Genomic DNA, 21,750 nt, shown 5'->3' with positions numbered 1-21,750 from the left:
TTTGAACAATGTCAGAGATCAAAATGAACATTTGTGTAGGTGCTGCTCGCCGGAAAATTAAATAAAATCATTCTAAAATAAGTATGTATGATAGTATCTGTTCAATTTTTATCTTGAAACAGTTGATTTTCTATATTGTTTTTGCTTTATCAAATCAAAATGGCTGCCTTTCAAACGTGTATTATAGATCCGTTTCGAATTATGAAAGTTCTAAGTTTTCCTATTAGAATTGAAATAATTCTATCATACCATGCTTTATGCTCATTTTAAGCTCCAGATAAGCTGCATATTTGCATTATTACGCAATAAAAACAATTAATAAATTGCTTTGCCGAGCGCAGCTGGATACGACCGCAGAGATCCAACCTTGAACAGTTGGGGCAAAAATGGATGCAATATTCGCGCTTGATACAGGTCTGAATTTGGATTGTAACTAAATATTTGACACATAAAAGGTTTCTGACACAGAATAACTGTAGTCAAAGAACTTAGAATTATTTATATGATTTGAATTTATATTCAATTTTTTGCTTTTGTGCAATACACTTTGCTGTTGCGAATTCACCCACCCTCCCCCCACAAAAAAAAATTAAAAAATCTACCCCTCCTTTTTTTTTTGCTTTTGTGCAATACACTATTCTAGGTCTTCCTTTATAAATATGCATTTCTTTAAAGGGACACTAGCTGTCAAATTCATGTTCATCTATTTGACTCAAATTCTCACATTTGATTTATAACCATGTAAAACATTTATCCAAATTATAAAAAGTCTGAAATTTACAATTTACAGGGCACGGATTCGATAATATGTATCTTCGTTTCGTATGTATTTTAGTCTAGACGCCATCAAATTAATAACTATCGTGTTGACCTCAGACGACCTCTGATGACCATATAAGCGATATAAACATAAATATAGATATAAATAGATAACTAAATCGTGCAAATGGATTTTTCTAGGTCTGTTTAATTTCATATTATAGATTGAAAATACATTTGAATCATTGTTTTTACCTGTATACGAATGAGTTTTTGTGAATCGAATCAGTCAATCAAATGATTTACCTTCTTTCACTTTCAATGTTGACATTCTTTTCCTTTAAATAACTCAACACAGACAATGCATGCGTTATCCATCTCTAGCTAAGGGGTTAAATTGAGGTTCACATGAATACGTATGCAATGAGGTCGAATTATTCACTTGCAAGTAAATAATTCGTCATCAATGTTTCTTAGCTAAATTTGACAAAATTGAACAATTCTGGTTGCTAAAAGCGAATTATTATTTCATTATTTCACTTTCATTAATGATTGAACAAAAAAAATCATACTTTAAATTTTTTATATATCTCGTAGCTAGTGCCCCTTTAAACATAATTTAAAAGCAGTGTAAGGGAGGTAATCAAAATGCTGTATTTGGATTACCTCCCTTACACTGCTTTTAAATTGCCTTAATTGTTCATTAATCATTACTTTATACTTAATTTAAAAGCAGTGTAAGGGAGGTAATTCAAATGATGTATTTGAATTACCTCCCTTACACTGCTTTAAATTATGTTTTGTACTAAAGTATATGTCCATTAACCAGGACACCCTTGTTTTTCCCCCTTTTTTGCCCCTAGTTCCTTAAAGGTTTGAGCCATAACCCTCCAAAGCAAATCCTAACCATCCCTTTTGTGGTATGGAAACTTGTGGTATACAGTCGAACCGCGTTGTGTCAAACTCGGTTGTGTCGAAAACTCGGATGAGTCGATGTAATTTCTCAGACCCGGTAAAATTCCCGTTTGATTAATGCATAATTACCTCTGATGAGTCGAACTCGGTTGATTCGAATACTCGGTTAAGTCGAGTAAATTTTATAGTTCTGTCGATGTAAAATTCAAGCAAATTAACCCCGATGACTCAAAGTTCGAAAGTAAGAATGTAAGTGTGTTGAACATTTTCCACATCAGATAAAAACAAAACAAATTTAAATGACCCAAGCCGAGATTAAATGAATAGTTAGATTTAAAACTCATTAATTACAATAAATAAAAGGACAATTATGATAAATTCATGATAATTTAATGTAAAGCAGACGACCTCTGGCTCATCAGAGACCATTCATAACTTAATTCGTTCCGCGAGTGATTTCATAATTTATAGTGACTGACCTTTGTAAATATTTGTGTAGACTATTGATTTTATTTGTGCATGATTTGTATCTGTACTTGTGTGTTTAATTATTATGAAGAACCAAAAATGGAGATTGAATACACAATCATAAAGTGTCATATCAATAAAAGGCACACTGTTCATTGTATCTAGTTTACACAAATCATACCGTATTTCATGCATTCCAAATTTATGACGACACACTCGACCTTGGATGAGTCGAACCTTGGATGTGTCGAATACTTTGGTCCGGTCCCTTCCACTTAGACACAACGAGGTTCGACTGTAGTTATTGTCTGGAAACTAGAAAAATGCTAAATTTTGGCCCCTTTTTGACCCCTGATTCCTTAACAGTTGGTACCATAACCCCCAAAATCGATCCCAACCTTCCTTTTGTGGTATTGAACCTTATGGTAAAATTTCATAGAGATCCATTCACTTAAACTAAAGTTATTGTGCGAAAACCAATGTGTCTGTGGACTACGACGACGCCAATGTCATACCAATATACGACAAAAATCCAATTCAATAGATGATTGAAAACCCAATTATATGTCAAAACTATGTGTTCTCAACCCTTCTAGTCGCTATCGTGTGCGTTATTTACCCTAATAAATAATGTTTGTCACATAAATCTATTTAAGTAATATTAGGAAATCTACTTCTGTTCTAAAAATAGAGCGTTACATCAAATAGCTGATCTGGGTCCATGTTTGAATTGTCCTGTGCTCAAAGCTGTATCCCCAGTATACATAAGGGACTAGTTTATAAAATTTTCTTTGGCAGACCAAGAGTAGGAGAGGCAGAAAAAAAGCACCAAAGTCCTATAGCCTTTAATGTTTCGGGCCACAAAGGGACCCCAAATATTCAGCTGTCAGCAGTGACAAGACATAATGAAAGCACTGAACATATGGATATCATCAATAAAAATTTACAAATTGTCAAAGTTGACTCTGATATTGAATCTGATGATAATGAAGCAGTCTCATTCACACTTCAACCTTATAAATGATGACAAAATTTTGTTCAACACCATTTGCCATACTTTGAAAAAATGAAATGCTGACAAGCAATGTCAACGGACATTTAGACTTACAAAAGAAAAACGGACTTGAATGTAAATATTAAGTTAATGCGCCAAGATCATTCATAGAATTTTGCAGAATTTTATTTAAGTATAAAATGATCTCATATGAATGAAAAATCTCAAGCTAAATGTTATTCCATTAAGTATACGCTCTAAATTCAGATAATTTCTCATTAAAATGAAGTTTTGAGAAAGACGTTGCTTCATTTCTATACAATTGCATTATTCCCACATTTATTGATTTCAGCAAGTCAACATCACAGCTCCTTAGTTACAAAATGTCAACTGTGGATTTAAAGGAAGCTTGCAAAAAAAAATTGTCCTAATAGAATCGAAATAATTCATGCAAGCCATAGATTTGTTATCATTTTCATGTGGCCTGGAGCTTTATATTTGTTAATTTTATCCCTTGCTAACGCTCTGGATAAAATTCTAATATAACAGCCAAGGCTATGTGAAAATTACCAACAAATCTATGGCTTCCATGAATTATTTCTTAAGTAAAGTACCTAAAACAAATGTTAATTCCATGTCCTGTTTCATATAGTTATAATGAATATATGTGACGGTCAAGTTACAACCAAACAAGTACAAAGTGGGCAATCCATGTATAACTGGTAAACTATTAAGTCAGGGATTTCTTTTCCACAAATTACTTAAAACCTTTACTAAATTCTTCCATAGATACAAAGATTTAGTTTGGAAGTTTGGCTGTACCTGTACAAAACTTAATTCAAACGGAATAGCACATCCTAATTTTTTATGGAGATGTTGTTTACCAAGCCAGGAAATTTAGATACCATCTAGGTAAACTTATCAATAATTTAAATAAACTTAATCTAAAAGGTTTCCCAGTTAAATTCTACATACATACCTACATATATCTGAAGCAAATAAATATAATGTTCTGTCTTCACTGAGGTATGGAGGACCTAGAGTGCCATCTGAAATAGGATTACAGTACACCTGAAGCAAATCTATCACTAAATACGTATACAAGGCAAAGAGCTCCAAAAAGTAGCACAGAATTATCCAAGGGAAGATTTATCCAAGGAAATTACAATCTTTATATTGCAAATAATGTGGTATGTCAGGTTTTATATATTTTTGGCTTTACAGACTTTTGGTATACATCATAACTAATGGCTATTCCAAAAGTATGTTTGGTGTAGTGGATATCAGTATCATAATTTTTAATAATGCCATCCACAAAATGTTATACAAGAGGTGAAGTCATTGTAAATGTAGTAAATTTGATGTAAAATAAAAAATGAAAGTGCTATAAATAAATAATAGACAATTGAAAATGTAACTTGTTAAATGTTCTATTGGCTGCATCAGTATAAAAATAAGGAGATATAAATAGGGAAGTTATCAGTTATAATGTTTATTTGTATGATTTTTAATGCTAAAATATAATTTGCTGCAGCAAATTTTAATGCTAAACAAAAATAAAAGTAATTCTATATTGATGTACTAGTTTGCCGAGTATTTCATATACTTTCAGATAGTTAAATTGACATTTGGCTTCATGTCTACTTTTTTACCAACACATATAATAACTGAGGGATAACATTGAAATTCTCATACACTGAATTTTCTAATATGTCTAAAAATCAAAGTATTACCTGTTCCATTGACCATGTTGGCAGATTTTGTTGACCAGAAATTTAAATAACTGAAAATAAACATGACAATAATTACTAATAGGAAGACAGTGGCAAATAGATATGTAAACAATTATCTTAGAAACCTGTCTTACATGGAAAACATTTGTCTGGGTACCCTTCTTTCACCTTCTTGTCTTGTCAATTTCTTGTTTAATAAAAGCATGTCATTGAGGTACTTTACTCTTTGCCTTGTATAGGTAAGCAGTGATAAAAAAACACATGTAATTCTTGTGTGACAATACCCATCTAGCAGTTTCCATATACAGGTATTTATAGCTTCACAAGTAGGGCATTATAAATGTAAATGAGACATCAAACTAACAGGTATTTATAGCTTCACAAGTAGGGCATTATAAATGAAAATGTGACATCAAACTAATAATGCAAGTGCTCCAAAAACACTTAAAAGTGAATATATCTTAAAGTTTTTAAAATAAAAGACAAGTGTTTTTACCAAAAACTAACAATTGCCTAGACTTAACTTGTCTTTAGTAATAATGATAATTGATCTTCAATTAGTTAGTGGAGTAATGGTTGCAATTGAAATGAACAATATGACAACAGGAAAATGTTATTGTGTATGTGGAAAAGACAGAACACGGAATTTGGAAGATTTTGGATACACTAGTATATAGATTTTTAATTTTATATTGTTGCTGAAATGAGAAATTTCTCCTATATAACACATAACAACTTATTTTATCTGTAAAAACAAAATATATGTATATTTTACAAAGAAAGATTTCAATTATTTATAAAACATATCATACGTAAGTATTATCTTAGAAATTAAGTACCTCAAACATATATATATCGATAGTACTAAACATATACATGTCCTACCTAGAACCATTGTATTTATCTATCATTCCCAACTTGGTAATGTCTTTCTCTCCTGTAAATATGGTATATACTCCATCATCTGTGTTATTTTTCTGAAGATAAACATACATACATACATTATAAGCTTTCTTGTCATATAAATTGATACACAGTTAAGATTATACATCATTTTAGATGATGACTGTTTCAAGTCTCTTTCTATACTTTCGTTCAATTTAAATTAGAATATGAACTGCATCAAGCTGCTAGCCTATGCTATATAAGTAACTGATTATTTGTATTAATTAACGAGGAATAAATCATTCAATCTTTGCATTGTCTGGAGTAAATAACAATACATGGTAACAAAAACAGAAGTTAGATTGTACTTGAATTATTCATTGTATGTGTTTGTGTGTATAAGATGAAGATAATACGGGATGTGTGTGTGTTTTCGCTTGTTGCTGTTTGCTAATTTTTTTTTATCCATCTGGTTATTTGGTGTTGATGGGCAGATCTTTGTTTTAGTCATCACTTTCATGACTAAGGCCATTTTAGAGCTTGGGACTTGTGTATCTGTGGAGCCCTATACTGATCTCTAGCTGTCTTCTCTATAGTTTATGCTGTAGGATTGCTATCCCATTAGTGCATACCCCCAATTTTCCCTTTTATCACATTTTAATAATGTATAAGTGAAGAATGTATGCTTTGTAACCAAAACAATCAAAGCGCGAAAGCGCTGTAAAGGCAGTTAATTACAGGTTGTGTGTATTTTTAGTCCAGTTATATCATTATCTTGCATAGTACATTGTACTTATCAGAGGTGGCTTTCAGTATTTAAGATTTAGAGTTCTCTAATGATATTGAACTAGTTTTATGAATGTCATATTCTGAGCACTATATGAAGGCGATTGTTCTCACTTGTTTATGAACTAGTGCATTATGTCCAGTTTGTACCTTTTTTTATCTATGTTTATAGTCAAATACTGTTTAAAATAGTTTGGCATTTTCTTTTTAGTAATAAGTAAATGTTATCAACTGTATTTTATTCAACTTTGCAAATGTGGTTTGTTACTGGTAAGTACAATGTATGGATGATAGTTGTTTCATTGGCAATCATAACACATCTCCTTATTTATATAATGATCTATATTCAACGACCTCAGGTACAAAAAAAATGTATGTAACTAAACTATGATGGGAAACCTTTGACTTCTTTCTTTTATATAAACTTTTGATTTGGTACCATAGAACTATGTAGAATAAATGTACATTGCAACATGTCAACTCTTTCAATGACAATATTTTTTTTAGAAACTATAACTCCAAGCAAAATTATATTTCCAAGTATAAAGTAATTTATGAATGAAACAAGAGTGCACACGCTGAAATGTCTTTTCTAATCATTGATATTATGTTGATAGTCCTAAATATAAAGCTTTATTACAACTGTCACATGAACTTAACATTAACCAAGTAAACTAAACATTGACCAATGAACCAAGAAAATGAGGTCAAGGTCAGATGAACCATGCTAGGCAGGCATGTACAGGTAACAATTCTTCCATACAACAAGTATAGTTGACCTATTGCTTACAGTTTAAGAAAAACAGACCAAAACACAAAAACTTAAAACTGAGCAATGAACCTTGAAAATGAGGTCAAGGTAAAAAAAAACAAAAACCTGTGTGACTGACAAATAGATCATAAAATATTTCCATACACCAAATATAGTTGAATTATTGCATATAGTATTAGAAAAAAAGACCAAAACTCAAAAACTTAACTTTGACCACTGAACCATGAAAACGAGGTCAAGGTCAGATGACACCTGCCAGCTAGACATGTACACCTTACAATCATTCCATACACCAAATATAGTAGACCTATTGCATACAGTATAAGAAAAACAGACCAAAACACAAAAACTTAACTATAACCACTGAACCATGAAAATGAGGTCAAGGTCAGATGACACCTGCCAGTTGGACATGTACACCTTACAGTCCTTCCATACACAGAATATACTAGACCTATTGCTTATAGTATCCGAGATATGGACTTGACCACCAATACTTATCCTTGTTCACTGATCCATGAAATGAGGTCGAGGTCAAGTGAAAACTGTCTGACGGGCATGAGGACCTTGCAAGGTACGCACATACCAAATATAGTTATCCTATTACTTATAATAAGAGAGAATTTAACATTACAAAAAATCTTAACTTTTTTTCAAGTAGTCACTGAACCATGAAAATGAGGTCAAGGACATTGGACATGTGACTGACGGAAACTTCGTAACATGAGGCATCCTTATACAAAGTATGAAGCATCCAGATCTTCCACCTTCTAAAATATAAAGCTTTTAAGAAGTTAGCTAACGCCGCCGCCAGATCACTATCCCTATGTTGAGCTTTCTGCGACAAAAGTCGCAGGCTCGACAAAAAGGAGTTCTTAATTAAGAAATAAACTGATTCGCTGAGCGCAGCTGGATACACCCGAAGAGGTCCAACCCTGAACAGTTGGGGCAAAAATGGACACAATATTCAAGCTTGATACCGGTCTGAATTTGGATTGTAATTAAATATTTGACATATTATAGTTTCTGAATAAATGTAGTCAAAGAACTTGAAATCGGTTATATGAATTTAATTTATATTCAATTAAAGATTTCTTGCTGTTGTGCAATACACTGTGCTGTTGCGCAATACTTAATAAATCTGTTGCCAGACTATAAACAAATAAAGTTCAATTTCTTCTCAATGTCATATTTGAAATTTATGATAATCAATAGGGAGATTACATCAATAGCTATAAATAATTCACCAAAGTTTCAGGCGCAACTGCTTAAAGCATTTTTGAGTTGTCCAAAAACTGGAAAATCCCCCCTTTTTTAATGAATAAAACCCCATAACTCAGAAATGTAAAATCTAAAATTTATAAAATTCTAAAAGGAGCTTACGGATTGATAATTTAGTCTTAGATGCAAGATTTTTTATCAGTTGTTAGTGGCTTTGAACTAGCTGTCAGAAAATGCGAGTACTCTCAGATCTGTACTTAGTGTCTTTTTGTTGTTTGGATGTACAACTACCCGACAACGTCCACTTGTATTTGTATTTATCCATCTGATGAGTTAAGCCTCTTTCAACTGATTTTTATAGTTCGTTCTTATATTGTACTGTTACACCACTGTCCCAGGTTAGGAGGTGGGTTGGGATTCCGCTAACATGTTTAACCCCGCCACATTCTGTATGTACATGTATGTGCCTGTCCCAAGTCAGGAGCCTGTAATTCAGTGGTTGTCGTTTGTTTATGTGTTGCATATTTGTTATTCATTCATTTTTTGTACATAAATTAGGCCTTTAGTTTTCTTTTTTGAATTGTTTTACATTGTCATTTCGGGGCCTTTTATAGCTCACTGTGCAGTATGTGCTTTGCTCATTGTTGAAGACCATACTGTGACCTATAGCTGTTAATTTCTGTGTCATTTGGTCTCTTGTGGAGAGTTGTCTCATTGGCAATCATACCACATCTTCTTTTTTATATTTACATCAACAGATATAAACAATTCACCCAAGTCAAGGTGAGACAACAAAACTTAGTTGTAAGATCTCTGAAATTTTTTACAAGGTACAAGTTTTCTCATTGTTGGAGATTGTACGGTCATGACGGTGACAGTAACACCTGTAACTGCTTAACCCATTTCTTATGCACTTTGGTTCAATAAACTCACTGAATATGATACCACATCTCCTTATTTTCATATGCATTACAATTTACATGTGCATGTAATTGTAAATATATATATATATATCAGAACAAACTTCATTGCATCACTTTTATTTATGCATCCTTTGGCCATGTTGGCACAATACAAGTTCTAAAATTACACAACATAAAACAACTAAATGTTATTTCAGATGAAAGTTTTATTTCAGTTCCATTCATAGGATTTATTAGAATTTTGTATGTTTTGCCAAGTCCAATAATTAGCTCTATGTGCACGTGTTAATTGGAGACTTTTCTATCCCGTATAAGAGTTTTGGAACTTACAATGTATTCTGTTTCTTTTTTTGAAAAAAGTGAGCAAACAAATCTTGCACATTGAAACCTTTGTCTGCCATCACACTGTCACCTGGATCACATAATTGAACTATTCTACATCTTTCAACTATTTCACAGTCACTGGTACAACCAACATATGCATTAGAGACATAGTTGACTAAACCACCAGGTGTCGAACATACAAGTATTTTTAGTGTTTCTGTTTTTATATGATGAAAAGGTTGCCTAAGCTCTAGGAGCTTTAGGTTTTATCACGGGATATTCTGTGCTGTCAATAATAATCCAAGTTGTAGGAAACTTTAATTTGAAGTTGGATGGCGAAAAATACCTGACTAAACCACTAAATGGCCAAGTGTTAGCCTCACGCCACTGTTTAGACATAAAAACAATCCATGTTTACACAACATTCTTAACACTAGTTTCAATCTAGAATCTAGACAGTTCAAAGTTGGTTGTATAATGCCTCAATTTCATCAAAGTCATAAAAAAACTGATTTTCAAATGACACCCTATCAATTTGAAAATATATGTATCTCAAACAATGTGCTGCTGGACCAAGTGACGAAGTGTGGTCAAAACAAATAAAAATTTAGTATACAACTCTAAACCGGTATAAAAATGCATGGCTGTGTCAAGTGTCTTCATTTCAAAATTCTCTGCTGAAAATATAGGCATTGATGGTGTTTGCCTAATTCCATCTGTGAAGCTCAACATTAGCTCGGCAGTTGGTGGTGGACAGTCATAAATCCTGTCTGCAGTATGAATGACTTCTTCAGGAAAACCAACTTTAAAATCAAAACTTTCCTCTAGATTTCTACTACAATATTCATCAAGTTTAGTTCTTTTGTTTTCACAGGTAACTGCCCTGATTTTTCTTTTTGCGGAAGATTCAGTCTCTTGCTTGGTCCAGGAAAATAGGCTGGGAATGGCAGTAGAATTAAGTCTGTATGGTGGGTTTGCGCCCTGAAAAAAGGTTATAAAACATTAGATTTTTATAATTAAATGAACTTCCATTAGCAATGCATACTTTGTACTACCTGGCAAAATATTAACTAGATTTATTCATTACAATCTGGATAAATCTATGTTAGCCTGATTCAATGTACATCAAAATGTATGTTATGTAAATCCAAAGGACAAACAATGAGAGACTTATGCAACAAAGTACATTGTTTGTACTTAAATAACTATAATATAGATGAGAGCATGTCATTGTTTTGTTCCTGTTAACATTGTCATTGATATTTTTCAAGAAAGTCTATGAGGCATAGCTTATGCATTCCTGTCATTACTACATTAGCATAATTACTGCTAAAATAATTCTCAGTATGATATACCTCTTGTAAAAAATCATTATAATTGTAGCAAGCACCAAAAAATCTCAAACAGATCACATTGAATCGTAATCCAAAAAATTATGACGTCTTGAATTAACCACCCCCTTTTATTCTAAAACGATAATTGCGGTTGTAAACAATCTTTGGTTTATTCGCATGGCGATTACATATATAACTATATATTTTAAAAAGAAAATATAGTTTTACCATGAATAGTTTCCTGCACGTAGTCTTTTTCAGTAAAATGTGCCTTGCAAACAACAGCTGATTGAGATGGACTCCACGATTTCATCGTGTTCTCGTCCAATCTGCGTATGGGCCATGGCGTTGATCCAACTTTTCCTTCTTTTTAAGTCATTTGGAAATGCATGTCCTCCTCTTAAATGACATCCAGGTACACAACAACAAGAAATTGGCATCGTTAATTAAAAATGCAACTGTATAGTTGCACAGTGCAGAAACCGGAAGTTTAAAAACATGATCGGCTACCACGGCGCCACCTATTCAGGAACGATAATTTGCTACTTTATAAACTGCGAAATAACAATAACGCTAGACGGGTTCACGTGCATAAACAGAAATGCGCTTTAAATTGTATAATATAATTCATGTTCAGTCGACCTTTAATTATTATATCAACGAATGAAATGATTTATAAACATCTAGATTGCAGATAACACTCGAAATTAACCCGACCTCTTTCCACACGGAATTCAAATAATTCTAGTTTGTCAATCGGTTGACTGCTTATAATGCAAAATACAAATATATCAAAAGTTTTTAAAACTAACAAAACACAATGATCGTTTCTCTATTTCCCAATGTAAATGAAATGAAACAAAAAACATTTTATATCACAATAAGAAGAGGAGAGAATCAACATTTTCCGGATCTACTTGGAGCCAAATGACCCCCCACGTAGATAAGTTGGATATCGCGGAAAGAAAGATTAACACGACAACTAGAAAGGCATTAAAGCACTGCCTTTAAAAATCAGCCATTCAAGAGGGACACTTCATAAATAACCATCAGTTATATGACCTCAGCTCTGAAAATTTTTACAGGTTCAAAAGTATCAACAGTAATCATCATTATTTATGTAAAATAAGACTCTTTCACTTAGGTCTGCACAATACTGTTCAAATGAACCATGAACCAAAATATATATTTATTAAGTTGGGTAAAGTAAGAATTTCTTTTTCAGTGCTGAATTACAAGTTTAAAAAAGTAAACAGCTTTGTCAAACAGCAAGCACCTTTTCCGCTTTTTGCATGTATACCAAATTTTTCTCCTTGAGGAGTTATAATAATGTGATACTAACATTCATAAAGTAACCAACAAAATCTGTGTAGAACCATTTTGGAGCTATAATGTTTCCTGCTTCTAACATTTTATCTTTATATCCCCACACTAGGTCTCGTACACTCTTCTCAAAGAATGGACCTTCACCTCCGAACTTTAACACCAACTCCAATACCTTATTTATGTCTAAATATTCATATTTTATAGCTGCTAATACAGTCTGAAACAGAAACAAACTACACTGAAATGATCTGGTCAAAGGGAGATAATCTATCAGACAATCTGGATAAAGGGAGATAATCTGTCAGACACAATTTCTTATATTCATCAGGCCAAAGACCACAATTAATGATCCCGCTTTTCGTTGTCCACGAATATAGTTCCTTTTAATTAGAGTGTATTTTTTCTTAATTTTTTTTCTTTCCCTTCCTCACTCATTTCTTAGATTTTTTTGGATGGAAATGAAAGAAGAGAGGTGAAATAAACTTTTGGATGTTGTATTTTAACTGATTTTGATATGGAAAGAGTGATTAGGCCAGGTGCAAAAAGGTGATATTTACAGTTTTCGGAACATCTCTTGACTTGTCCATAGGGGTATGGATGTGTATAGGCTAAATTTGTAAGATGCTGGGGAGCTATATTTCTGAATGTTTGATATATGTTTGGACTAGTACTGTACTTTACACACACAAAATATTGGACAAAAAAAATCGGTGCAATTTTTTTAATGAAACAAAACGTTATAAAGAACTAATAGAGAATTTAATTGTGGTCTGTGGCCATCATTTGATGCATGTACATGTATATATATCTATATAAGGACATGAGAATTACCCAGTATAAAGGATTAGCTCTGACAAATATGTATCTACATAAGAACATGAGAATTACCCAGTATAAAGGATAAGCCATGACAAATATGTATCTATATAAGGACATGAGAATTACCCAGTTTAAAGGATTAGCTGTGACAAATATGTATCTATATCAGGACATGAGAATTACCCAGTATAAAGGATTAGCTGTGACTAATATGTATCTACATAAGAACATGAGAATTACCCAGTATAAAGGATTAGCTGTGACAAATATATATCTACATAAGAACATGAGAATTACCCAGTATAAAGGATTAGCCATGACAAATATGTATCTATATAAGGACATGAGAATTACCCAGGATAAAGGATTAGCCATGACAAATATGTATCTATTAAAGGACATGAAAATAACTCAGTATAAAGGATTAGCCATGACAAATATGTATCTATTCAAGGACATGAAAATTACTCAGTATAAAGGATAAGCCATGACAAATATGTATCTACATAAGAACATGAGAATTACCCAGTATAAAGGATTAGCCATGTCAAATATGTATCTACATAAGAACATGAGAATTACCCGGTATAAAGGATTAGCCATGTCAAATATGTATCTATATAAGGACATGAGAATTACCCAGTATTAAGGATTAGCTTTGACAAACATTTATCTATATAAGAACATGAGAATTACCCAGTATAAAGGATTAGCTGTGACAAATATATAAGGACATAAGAACATGAGAATTGCCCAGTATAAAGGATTAGCTGTGACAAATATATAAGGACATAAGAACATGAGAATTACCCAGTATAAAGGATTAGTCATGACAAATATGTATCTATATAAGGACATGAGAATTACCCAGGATAAAGGATTAGCCATGACAAATATGTATCTATTTAAGGACATGAAAATTACTCAGTATAAAGGATTAGCCATGACAAATATGTATCTATATAAGAACATCAGAATTACCCAGTATAAAGGATTAGCCATGAGAAATATGTATCTATATAAGGACATGAGAATTACCCAGTATTAAGGATTAGCTTTGACAAACATGTATCTATATAAGAACATGAGAATTACCCAGTATAAAGGATTAGCTGTGACAAATATATAAGGACATAAGAACATGAGAATTACCCAGTATAAAGGATTAGCTGTGACAAATATATAAGGACATAAGAACATGAGAATTACCCAGTATAAAGGATTAGCCATGACAAATATGTATCTATATAAGGACATGAGAATTACCCAGGATAAAGGCCATGACAAATATGTATCTATTTAAGGACATGAAAATTACTCAGTATATAGGATTAGCCATGACAAATATATATCTATATAAGAACATGAGAATTACCCAGTATAAAGGATCAGCCATGTCAAATATGTATCTACATAAGAACATGAGAATTACCCGGTATAAAGGATTAGCCATGTCAAATATGTATCTATATAAGGACATGAGAATTACCCAGTATTAAGGATTAGCTTTGACAAACATGTATCTATATAAGAACATGAGAATTACCCAGTATAAAGGATTAGCTGTGACAAATATATAAGGACATAAGAACATGAGAATTACCCAGTATAAAGGATTAGCTGTGACAAATATATAAGGACATAAGAACATGAGAATTACCCAGTATAAAGGATTAGCTGTGACAAATATATAAGGACATAAGAACATGAGAATTACCCAGTATAAAGGATTAGCCATGACAAATATGTATCTATATAAGGACATGAGAATTACCCAGGATAAAGGATTAGCCATGACAAATATGTATCTATTTAAGGACATGAAAATTACTCAGTATAAAGGATTAGCCATGACAAATATGTATCTATATAAGAACATGAGAATTACCCAGTATAAAGGATTAGCCATGACAAATATGTATCTATATAAGGACATGAGAATTACCCAGTATTAAGGATTAGCTTTGACAAACATGTATCTATATAAGAACATGAGAATTACCCAGTATAAAGGATTAGCTGTGACAAATATATAAGGACATAAGAACATGAGAATTACCCAGTATAAAGGATTAGCCATGACAAATATGTATCTATATAAGGACATGAGAATTACCCAGGATAAAGGATTAGCCATGACAAATATGTATCTATTTAAGGACATGAAAATTACTCAGTATAAAGGATTAGCCATGACAAATATGTATCTATTTAAGGACATGAGAATTACCCAGGATAAAGGATTAGCCATGACAAATATGTATCTATATAAGGACATGAGAATTACCCGGTATAAATGATTAGCCATGTCAAATATGTATCTACATAAGAACATGAGAATTACCCAGTATTAAGGATTAGCCATGACAAATATGTATCTATTTAAGGACATGAAAATTACCCAGGATAAAGGATTAGCCATGACAAATATGTATCTATTTAAGGACATGAAAATTACCCAGTATAAAGGATAAGCCATGACAAATATGTATCTATATAAGGGCATGAGAATTACCCAGTTTAAAGGATTAGCTGTGACAAATATGTATCTATATAAGGACATGAGAATTACCCAGTATAAAGGATTAGCTGTGACAAATATGTATCTACATAAGAACATGAGAATTACCCAGTATAAAGGATTAGCCATGACAAATATGTATCTTTATAAGGACATGAGAGTTACCCAGTATAAAGGATAAGCCATGACAAATATGTATCTACATAAGAAGACGAGAATTACCCAGTATAAAGGTTTAGCTGTGACAAATATGTTTCTACATAAGAACATGAGAATTACCCAGTATAAACAGGTCAGGAACACTACCTTATATGGATATGCATAAATTAGCATACTTTTGTCCTAGCACATGTAATTGTTTATTTACATATGACACATTTTTTTTTTACCTGGGTTTTTGACCAATCCATTAAATGAGTAACAATGCATGATGGACTACAACGTATTTATGATCAACCGAGAACAAGTGTTGTTTACTTAAATAAACACATTTTTTCATGCATCACAGGATTTACAATTTCGCTTAGTTTTTCATTTTTTGTATCCACATTTATAATTTGTGATATAAAGTAATAGTTCCATGCTCAGATTAACGAAGACTTGTTTCTATGCGAAGAAACGAGTGTTTGAATTACCCGAAATATAGCCATTAATGTGATTGATGATTACACTAAGATTTCATGTATTTGTATTCATTAATTTGTCTTTAAGAAACAAACATGTGTAATCTTCAATCGGGGCCATTTATAGCCCGACTATACGGTATGGGTTTTTCTCATTGTTGAAGGCCTTACAGTTGCCTGTAATTGCTTACATCCAATTCATTTGAACTTTGGTGGATAGATCGTACCTCACCTTCTTATTTCTATATACATAGCATGTTAAAGAAAACCTAAATGGGCAACATGGCACCCACTTTGATCCGGAGGATTTAAATGATTGGAGATATTGCACGTATAAAGTCAATGGGACAGCAACCGAATGATAAAAATACCTCTTATGTATATTTTGGGATAAAACTAGCAACAGACGGACTTCATCGATGAACAAAAGTATACAAAACATTATGTTAAGCTATTTACCGTCCCCACTTTTTATACCACAATTTTTTGAGAATACTGAATATGATATTCCTGCTTTTAGTTCAGGTCCTGAAGATTATTTTTACCAATTTTTATAAAAAGTCACTGATGAAATTTTTTAAAATTAGATAAATATGCAGCCAAATAACCCGTTTTTTTTTCTAGAATCATGAAACTTTGATAAAAGTTAATTATTTCCAAACAATTGTTATACCAATTTAGAACATACTTATGTACTTATGTAAAGAAGATTTCAATGTTTTTACAAAAATCCGCTTGTGTTTATCTTTTGTAACAAAAAAGTTAGGTATGTCTATCCAAAGGATAGAAATGTCCACAAAACCGAAATTTTGCGTAAATGTCTAAAACTTTGACCCCATTTATATCTTAAAGTAGCATGTAGGTATAATTTTTATTACATATTTGAATTGTCTAGGTGACAAAAAGCTTGTATGCAAATTTTCGTAAAAAAAATCATTGTGGGATCAAAACTGTATCGTATGCCCTTATACAGGATACAAAAAATCCAATAGCATATATATATAGATAGACGTGTCACCCATTCCTTCAAACCGTTTTGACAAGTTTAAAAGAGCTCAAATGATTTTTATACTGGACAGTGATCACTTCACATTGGAAATTTCACTGTTTCACGTGAAATTAATCCACAGGTACAATGCATAACAATGGACAAAACCTGTTCAACTACTTTTACAAGGCGAAAAAGAAAGTCGAATCGTGAAGCCAGTAAACAATATGAATCTGAGCATGCAAATTGAAGATTATGTTATATATTTTACATTAAACCTAGTCTCAGACACTATATTAGTTGACAGTTTTCACACTAATTCCACATGTTTTTAAGTGGTAGTAAACTCGTTGTAGCCCACAATGCATTGTAGTTCATTGAGTCGATTGGTCAAATTTTCAAGGCCATGTTTACCTTCTATTTGGGAAATTACTATGCAAATATATTCTGACGTCAGGAAATCTAGAGTTCCCGACCTGATAAAGGATTAGCCATGACAAATATGTATCTATATAAGGACATGAGAATTACCCAGTATAAAGGATTATATAATTAGCCATGACAAACATGTATCTATATAAGGACATGAGAATTACCCAGTTTAAAGGATTAGCCCTCACAAATATGTATCTACATAAGAACATGAGAATTACCCAGTATAAAGGATTAGCCATGACAAATATGTATCTATATAAGGACATGACAGTTACCCAGTATAAAGGATTAGCTGTGACAAATATATCAGTATCATCCCCCACTGACTTTGATCTGTCAAATATAAAGATTCTTTTCTGTCTGTACGACACTGTACCATTAGGATGGAAGGTAATGTTGAACTTCTCTCTCTTTTCTCTACAAAATAAGCAAGAAATGATACTATAAATAATCTTTAATGTAACTTTAAATCTCTATATTCTCCTCAGAAGATAAAACATTTTATGTGACTATGTTAAATCAAAACTTAAACTTGACATAGGACAAATGAGTTGACAGACAGACAGAGTGACAGACAGACGGACTATCTATTTAGGAGGGGCATATAAATTAACATAAAACTTTCTAGTTTAGTACATCTTCAAATCTAAATCAAATGAATTTGATATAAATCAATTTCAAAAACTACTGTATAAATATGTTCTGCTGTGAGAAATGAAAAGATCTAATCTGTGGAATAAAAAAATAATTAGATTTTTGTTATAAAGTAATACTGTTCATTTAATCGATAATTTTTCATTTTCTCTAAGTCTGTATTTCATAAATAGTATCAATTTTAATGTGTCATTGTGCATGTTGTGCAGGAAGAATTCCTGAATTGCAGGAAATAATAAATTGTTCATGTTAAATTGCAGAAAAAGTAACTTTAAACTTTGCTTTATAAATTTTTCTTCTGAAAAGGAAATCCAATTTTTATATCTTTTTTTAAAACACTTGGAAGTCATACTCTCGTCCTGTCAATCTTCAGCCTCATTCCTTTTGGTTGGATCGATATCTTATTAATAAACTATGATTAAATTTGTGACTTCTGAAATGATATCATTTTACTTAACAAAAAATCCCTTGATGCTTCATTAAAATAATATTTACATGTAGGTATATGGTCCTTTCTGTGTAACATAAGGTTTCCCACCATTTAATATTTCATAAACATTGGTGACATTGAACATGTAGAACTGCATGTAAATAGGAATTGGCATTTCCTTCCATAAGTCATACAACACTCCTCCCTTCTTGATAATCACAGTCTGAAAATATATTGATTACTTGTATTATTTAATATCTAGTCATTTTTAATTTTGAAAAAGTTATTTGTGTGTCTGGCATCTAGCCCATGCATCTTCTTAATAAAACACAAAATACTTAAAAAATAAAAGAAGACATTTTAAATTCTTTTAATTTGTAATTGAAAATAAGGAATCTACAATGTAAAAATAAGGAGATGTGGTGTGTTTGCCAATGAGACAATACATATACATGCTATATGACTATGGTAAAATACAGAATATTCTTGTTATCACATCCAATTGAAATTAAGTTCAGTATATGTCTTAATGCAATTTATATCTGGCAAAAGTAAGTCTCTCATTTGTACAACAGGTAAACTTGTAAATAAGCCTTATATATGTAAACCTAACCATGCTGGGGCAGTAATATTACAGCCTCTACCCAAAATACAGTTTTTTTTGCCCCAATGGCGCTCCATACTTTTCGAGGTCAACTGTATGATATATATTTCAAAATAGATCCATGTTCCCTCAACCTAAGGCTTTTTGTTGTCATGTTTCTCATGTGGTGCAGTTTGAGCCCAAATATGAACTATGTAAATTGAAATTGGATAAAATTGGTTTTTCTGGATGAGTGGTTTTAAACTCTAAACATATTTTTGGTATCACTTCTATCATAAACACTAATCCAGAATACATCTTTGCTGCCTTTAAGGCATGTTTATCTTGAAACAGAAAGGGTTTCATTTGTTCAAAACATAAATAATCTTACCTTTTCTACCTGTTTCTTGATGAAATAACTGACAACAGGTATAGAGATTCCTCCTATAACACAGAGTAACCATCCAGCTGTACAACATTTACATAGCTTCTTCTTCTCCATCATACCTGTAATACAGTAAGACTATGTGAATGGATTAATAACTAGAGGCTCATAGGAGCATGAATTGCTTATATTTCACCCTTTAATTACAAAAGAGAAGATAACTTTTCATCTATGATGAGTTTAGCTTCAGATAGCTTTGTTTTTCCATTGGGCAAAATTAATTATATATGATATAGATAACCTTGTAAAACACTATACCAGCTTGGTTCACATGAGCCAAACATAGTTCTAGTGTAGAAAATGTAAACCTGATATCCTATTGAGTTTAAATGTGCCACCATTACCACCATGTTTGCTGCCAGGTCAAATTTAAATAACAATTAGTTGTTAAAGGAGTTTGTCACTAAAATAACAACAACTTGTAGATGGTCTAAATCATCAATATCTAAAGTTAAAAACAGTAATTATTTTTCAAATTCAAATAATACTATTATATAACTAAGAAATGAAAAAAAAAAATTGCAAGATCAAGATTTACCTTCAATACAAATAAAAATAAAATTTGTCCTCTTTTTATCCTTCATATCTTTAAATTAGTTTAAGTAGAACTTCCAGTAAATCATGTTTATAAACAGTATAAAACAAAACAAAAATTACTGGGGACTGATTGCATGCTAGCTAAATCTTTATTTTATACTTTACACGTATATACTGAATTAGGATGAAAGTAAAAAAAAATTATAAAAAAAACATAATTTACCTGTTTATTCAAAACAAACCTACAATTAATCCATATGAACTTTTAACCTCCAGTGACAAAAGTAAAGTATTGAACACATTTCTCATCTTAAAAACATAAAGATGAAGAACAACTACTGCATCATTGTTTTGTTATGTTACTTTCAATATATAGTAAATTTTGTACTGTTATCCGGTGAACATTTCATATTTTGTACCTACTTTGTCAACCTTTTAAGTCTGTGAGTTTAAATGTAACAGGTCAAGTGAAATTTGTTTAAGTTGATAATTAATTAAGTTATCTGGTGTCTGACATAATACAAACAGTAAATTTTAATGGCTGATTAAAAATAATTTATCTATGGCTGTGCAGCTGATATACTGTATAAATAAACAACAATGATATTCAAAATATGAGAAAAAGTGTATGGTAAAAAATATAGTAGCTCTAAAAGATCAAGCGTATTTCTATTAGAATAATGCAAAATGAAAAGAAACTAGAGGCTCTAAAGAGCCAGTGTTGATCACCTGTATCTTCAACAATGGGCACTTTTGGTAAGAATCATCATTAAAGGGGAATAACTCTATTTAGACTTAACTGACAATTTCAGACATGTTGAAGTATATGTAGATCTTATCCTGCTGATCATTTTTCCTAATAAAGTTCCTACTTATCTATTATAGTTTTCAAGATCATAGGCAAAAAATGCAAAATAGTGGTAAAAATATCATCAAATGGCAATAACTCCAATAAAGAGTCCACTGAAGATTTCTGCCATTTGACGTTATGTAGATCTTGACTTGCTGATTAATTTTGCTGTTTAAAGTGGCTATCTATTATAGCTTTCAAGAAAATAGGCAAAAATACAAAAATAGGGGAAAAAGGTCATTAAAGGGCAATAACTTCAATAAGGAGTCGACTAACAATTTCAGCCATTGTGGCTTATTTGAAGATCTTATCTTGCTGATTAATTTGGCTATATAAAGTTTGTATTTATCTAATAGTTTAAATAAAAAAGGCAAAAATGCAAAAATTAGGAAAAAATCGTCATTAAAGGGCAATAACTTTATTAC

At 31.7% G+C, this 21,750-nt stretch overlaps 1 protein-coding gene across 1 annotated transcript in view; it reads right to left on the bottom strand.

Moving 5' to 3' along the window:
- Positions 1-19,995, bottom strand: part of LOC127700878 (lysosome membrane protein 2-like) — a 50,045-nt gene extending 30,050 nt beyond the window's left edge. Inside the window, exons 1-7 of the mRNA XM_052204578.1 lie at positions 19,885-19,995; positions 18,976-19,133; positions 18,102-18,243; positions 12,457-12,657; positions 5,755-5,846; positions 4,870-4,919; positions 4,116-4,185 (exon numbers count right to left, since the gene is read on the bottom strand). Of these exons, the coding sequence (XP_052060538.1) occupies positions 4,116-4,185; positions 4,870-4,919; positions 5,755-5,846; positions 12,457-12,657; positions 18,102-18,243; positions 18,976-19,133; positions 19,885-19,995 (824 nt within the window). The remainder of the gene's footprint in view (positions 1-4,115; positions 4,186-4,869; positions 4,920-5,754; positions 5,847-12,456; positions 12,658-18,101; positions 18,244-18,975; positions 19,134-19,884) is intronic.
- Positions 19,996-21,750: the final 1,755 nt, after the last annotated feature.

Source organism: Mytilus californianus, unplaced genomic scaffold (genome assembly GCF_021869535.1).
Source record: "Mytilus californianus isolate M0D057914Y unplaced genomic scaffold, xbMytCali1.0.p SCAF_5, whole genome shotgun sequence".
Lineage (NCBI taxonomy): Eukaryota > Metazoa > Mollusca > Bivalvia > Mytilida > Mytilidae > Mytilus > Mytilus californianus.
Note: the sequence above shows the minus strand (reverse complement) of the source record. Positions and strands in the feature narration are given on the sequence as shown.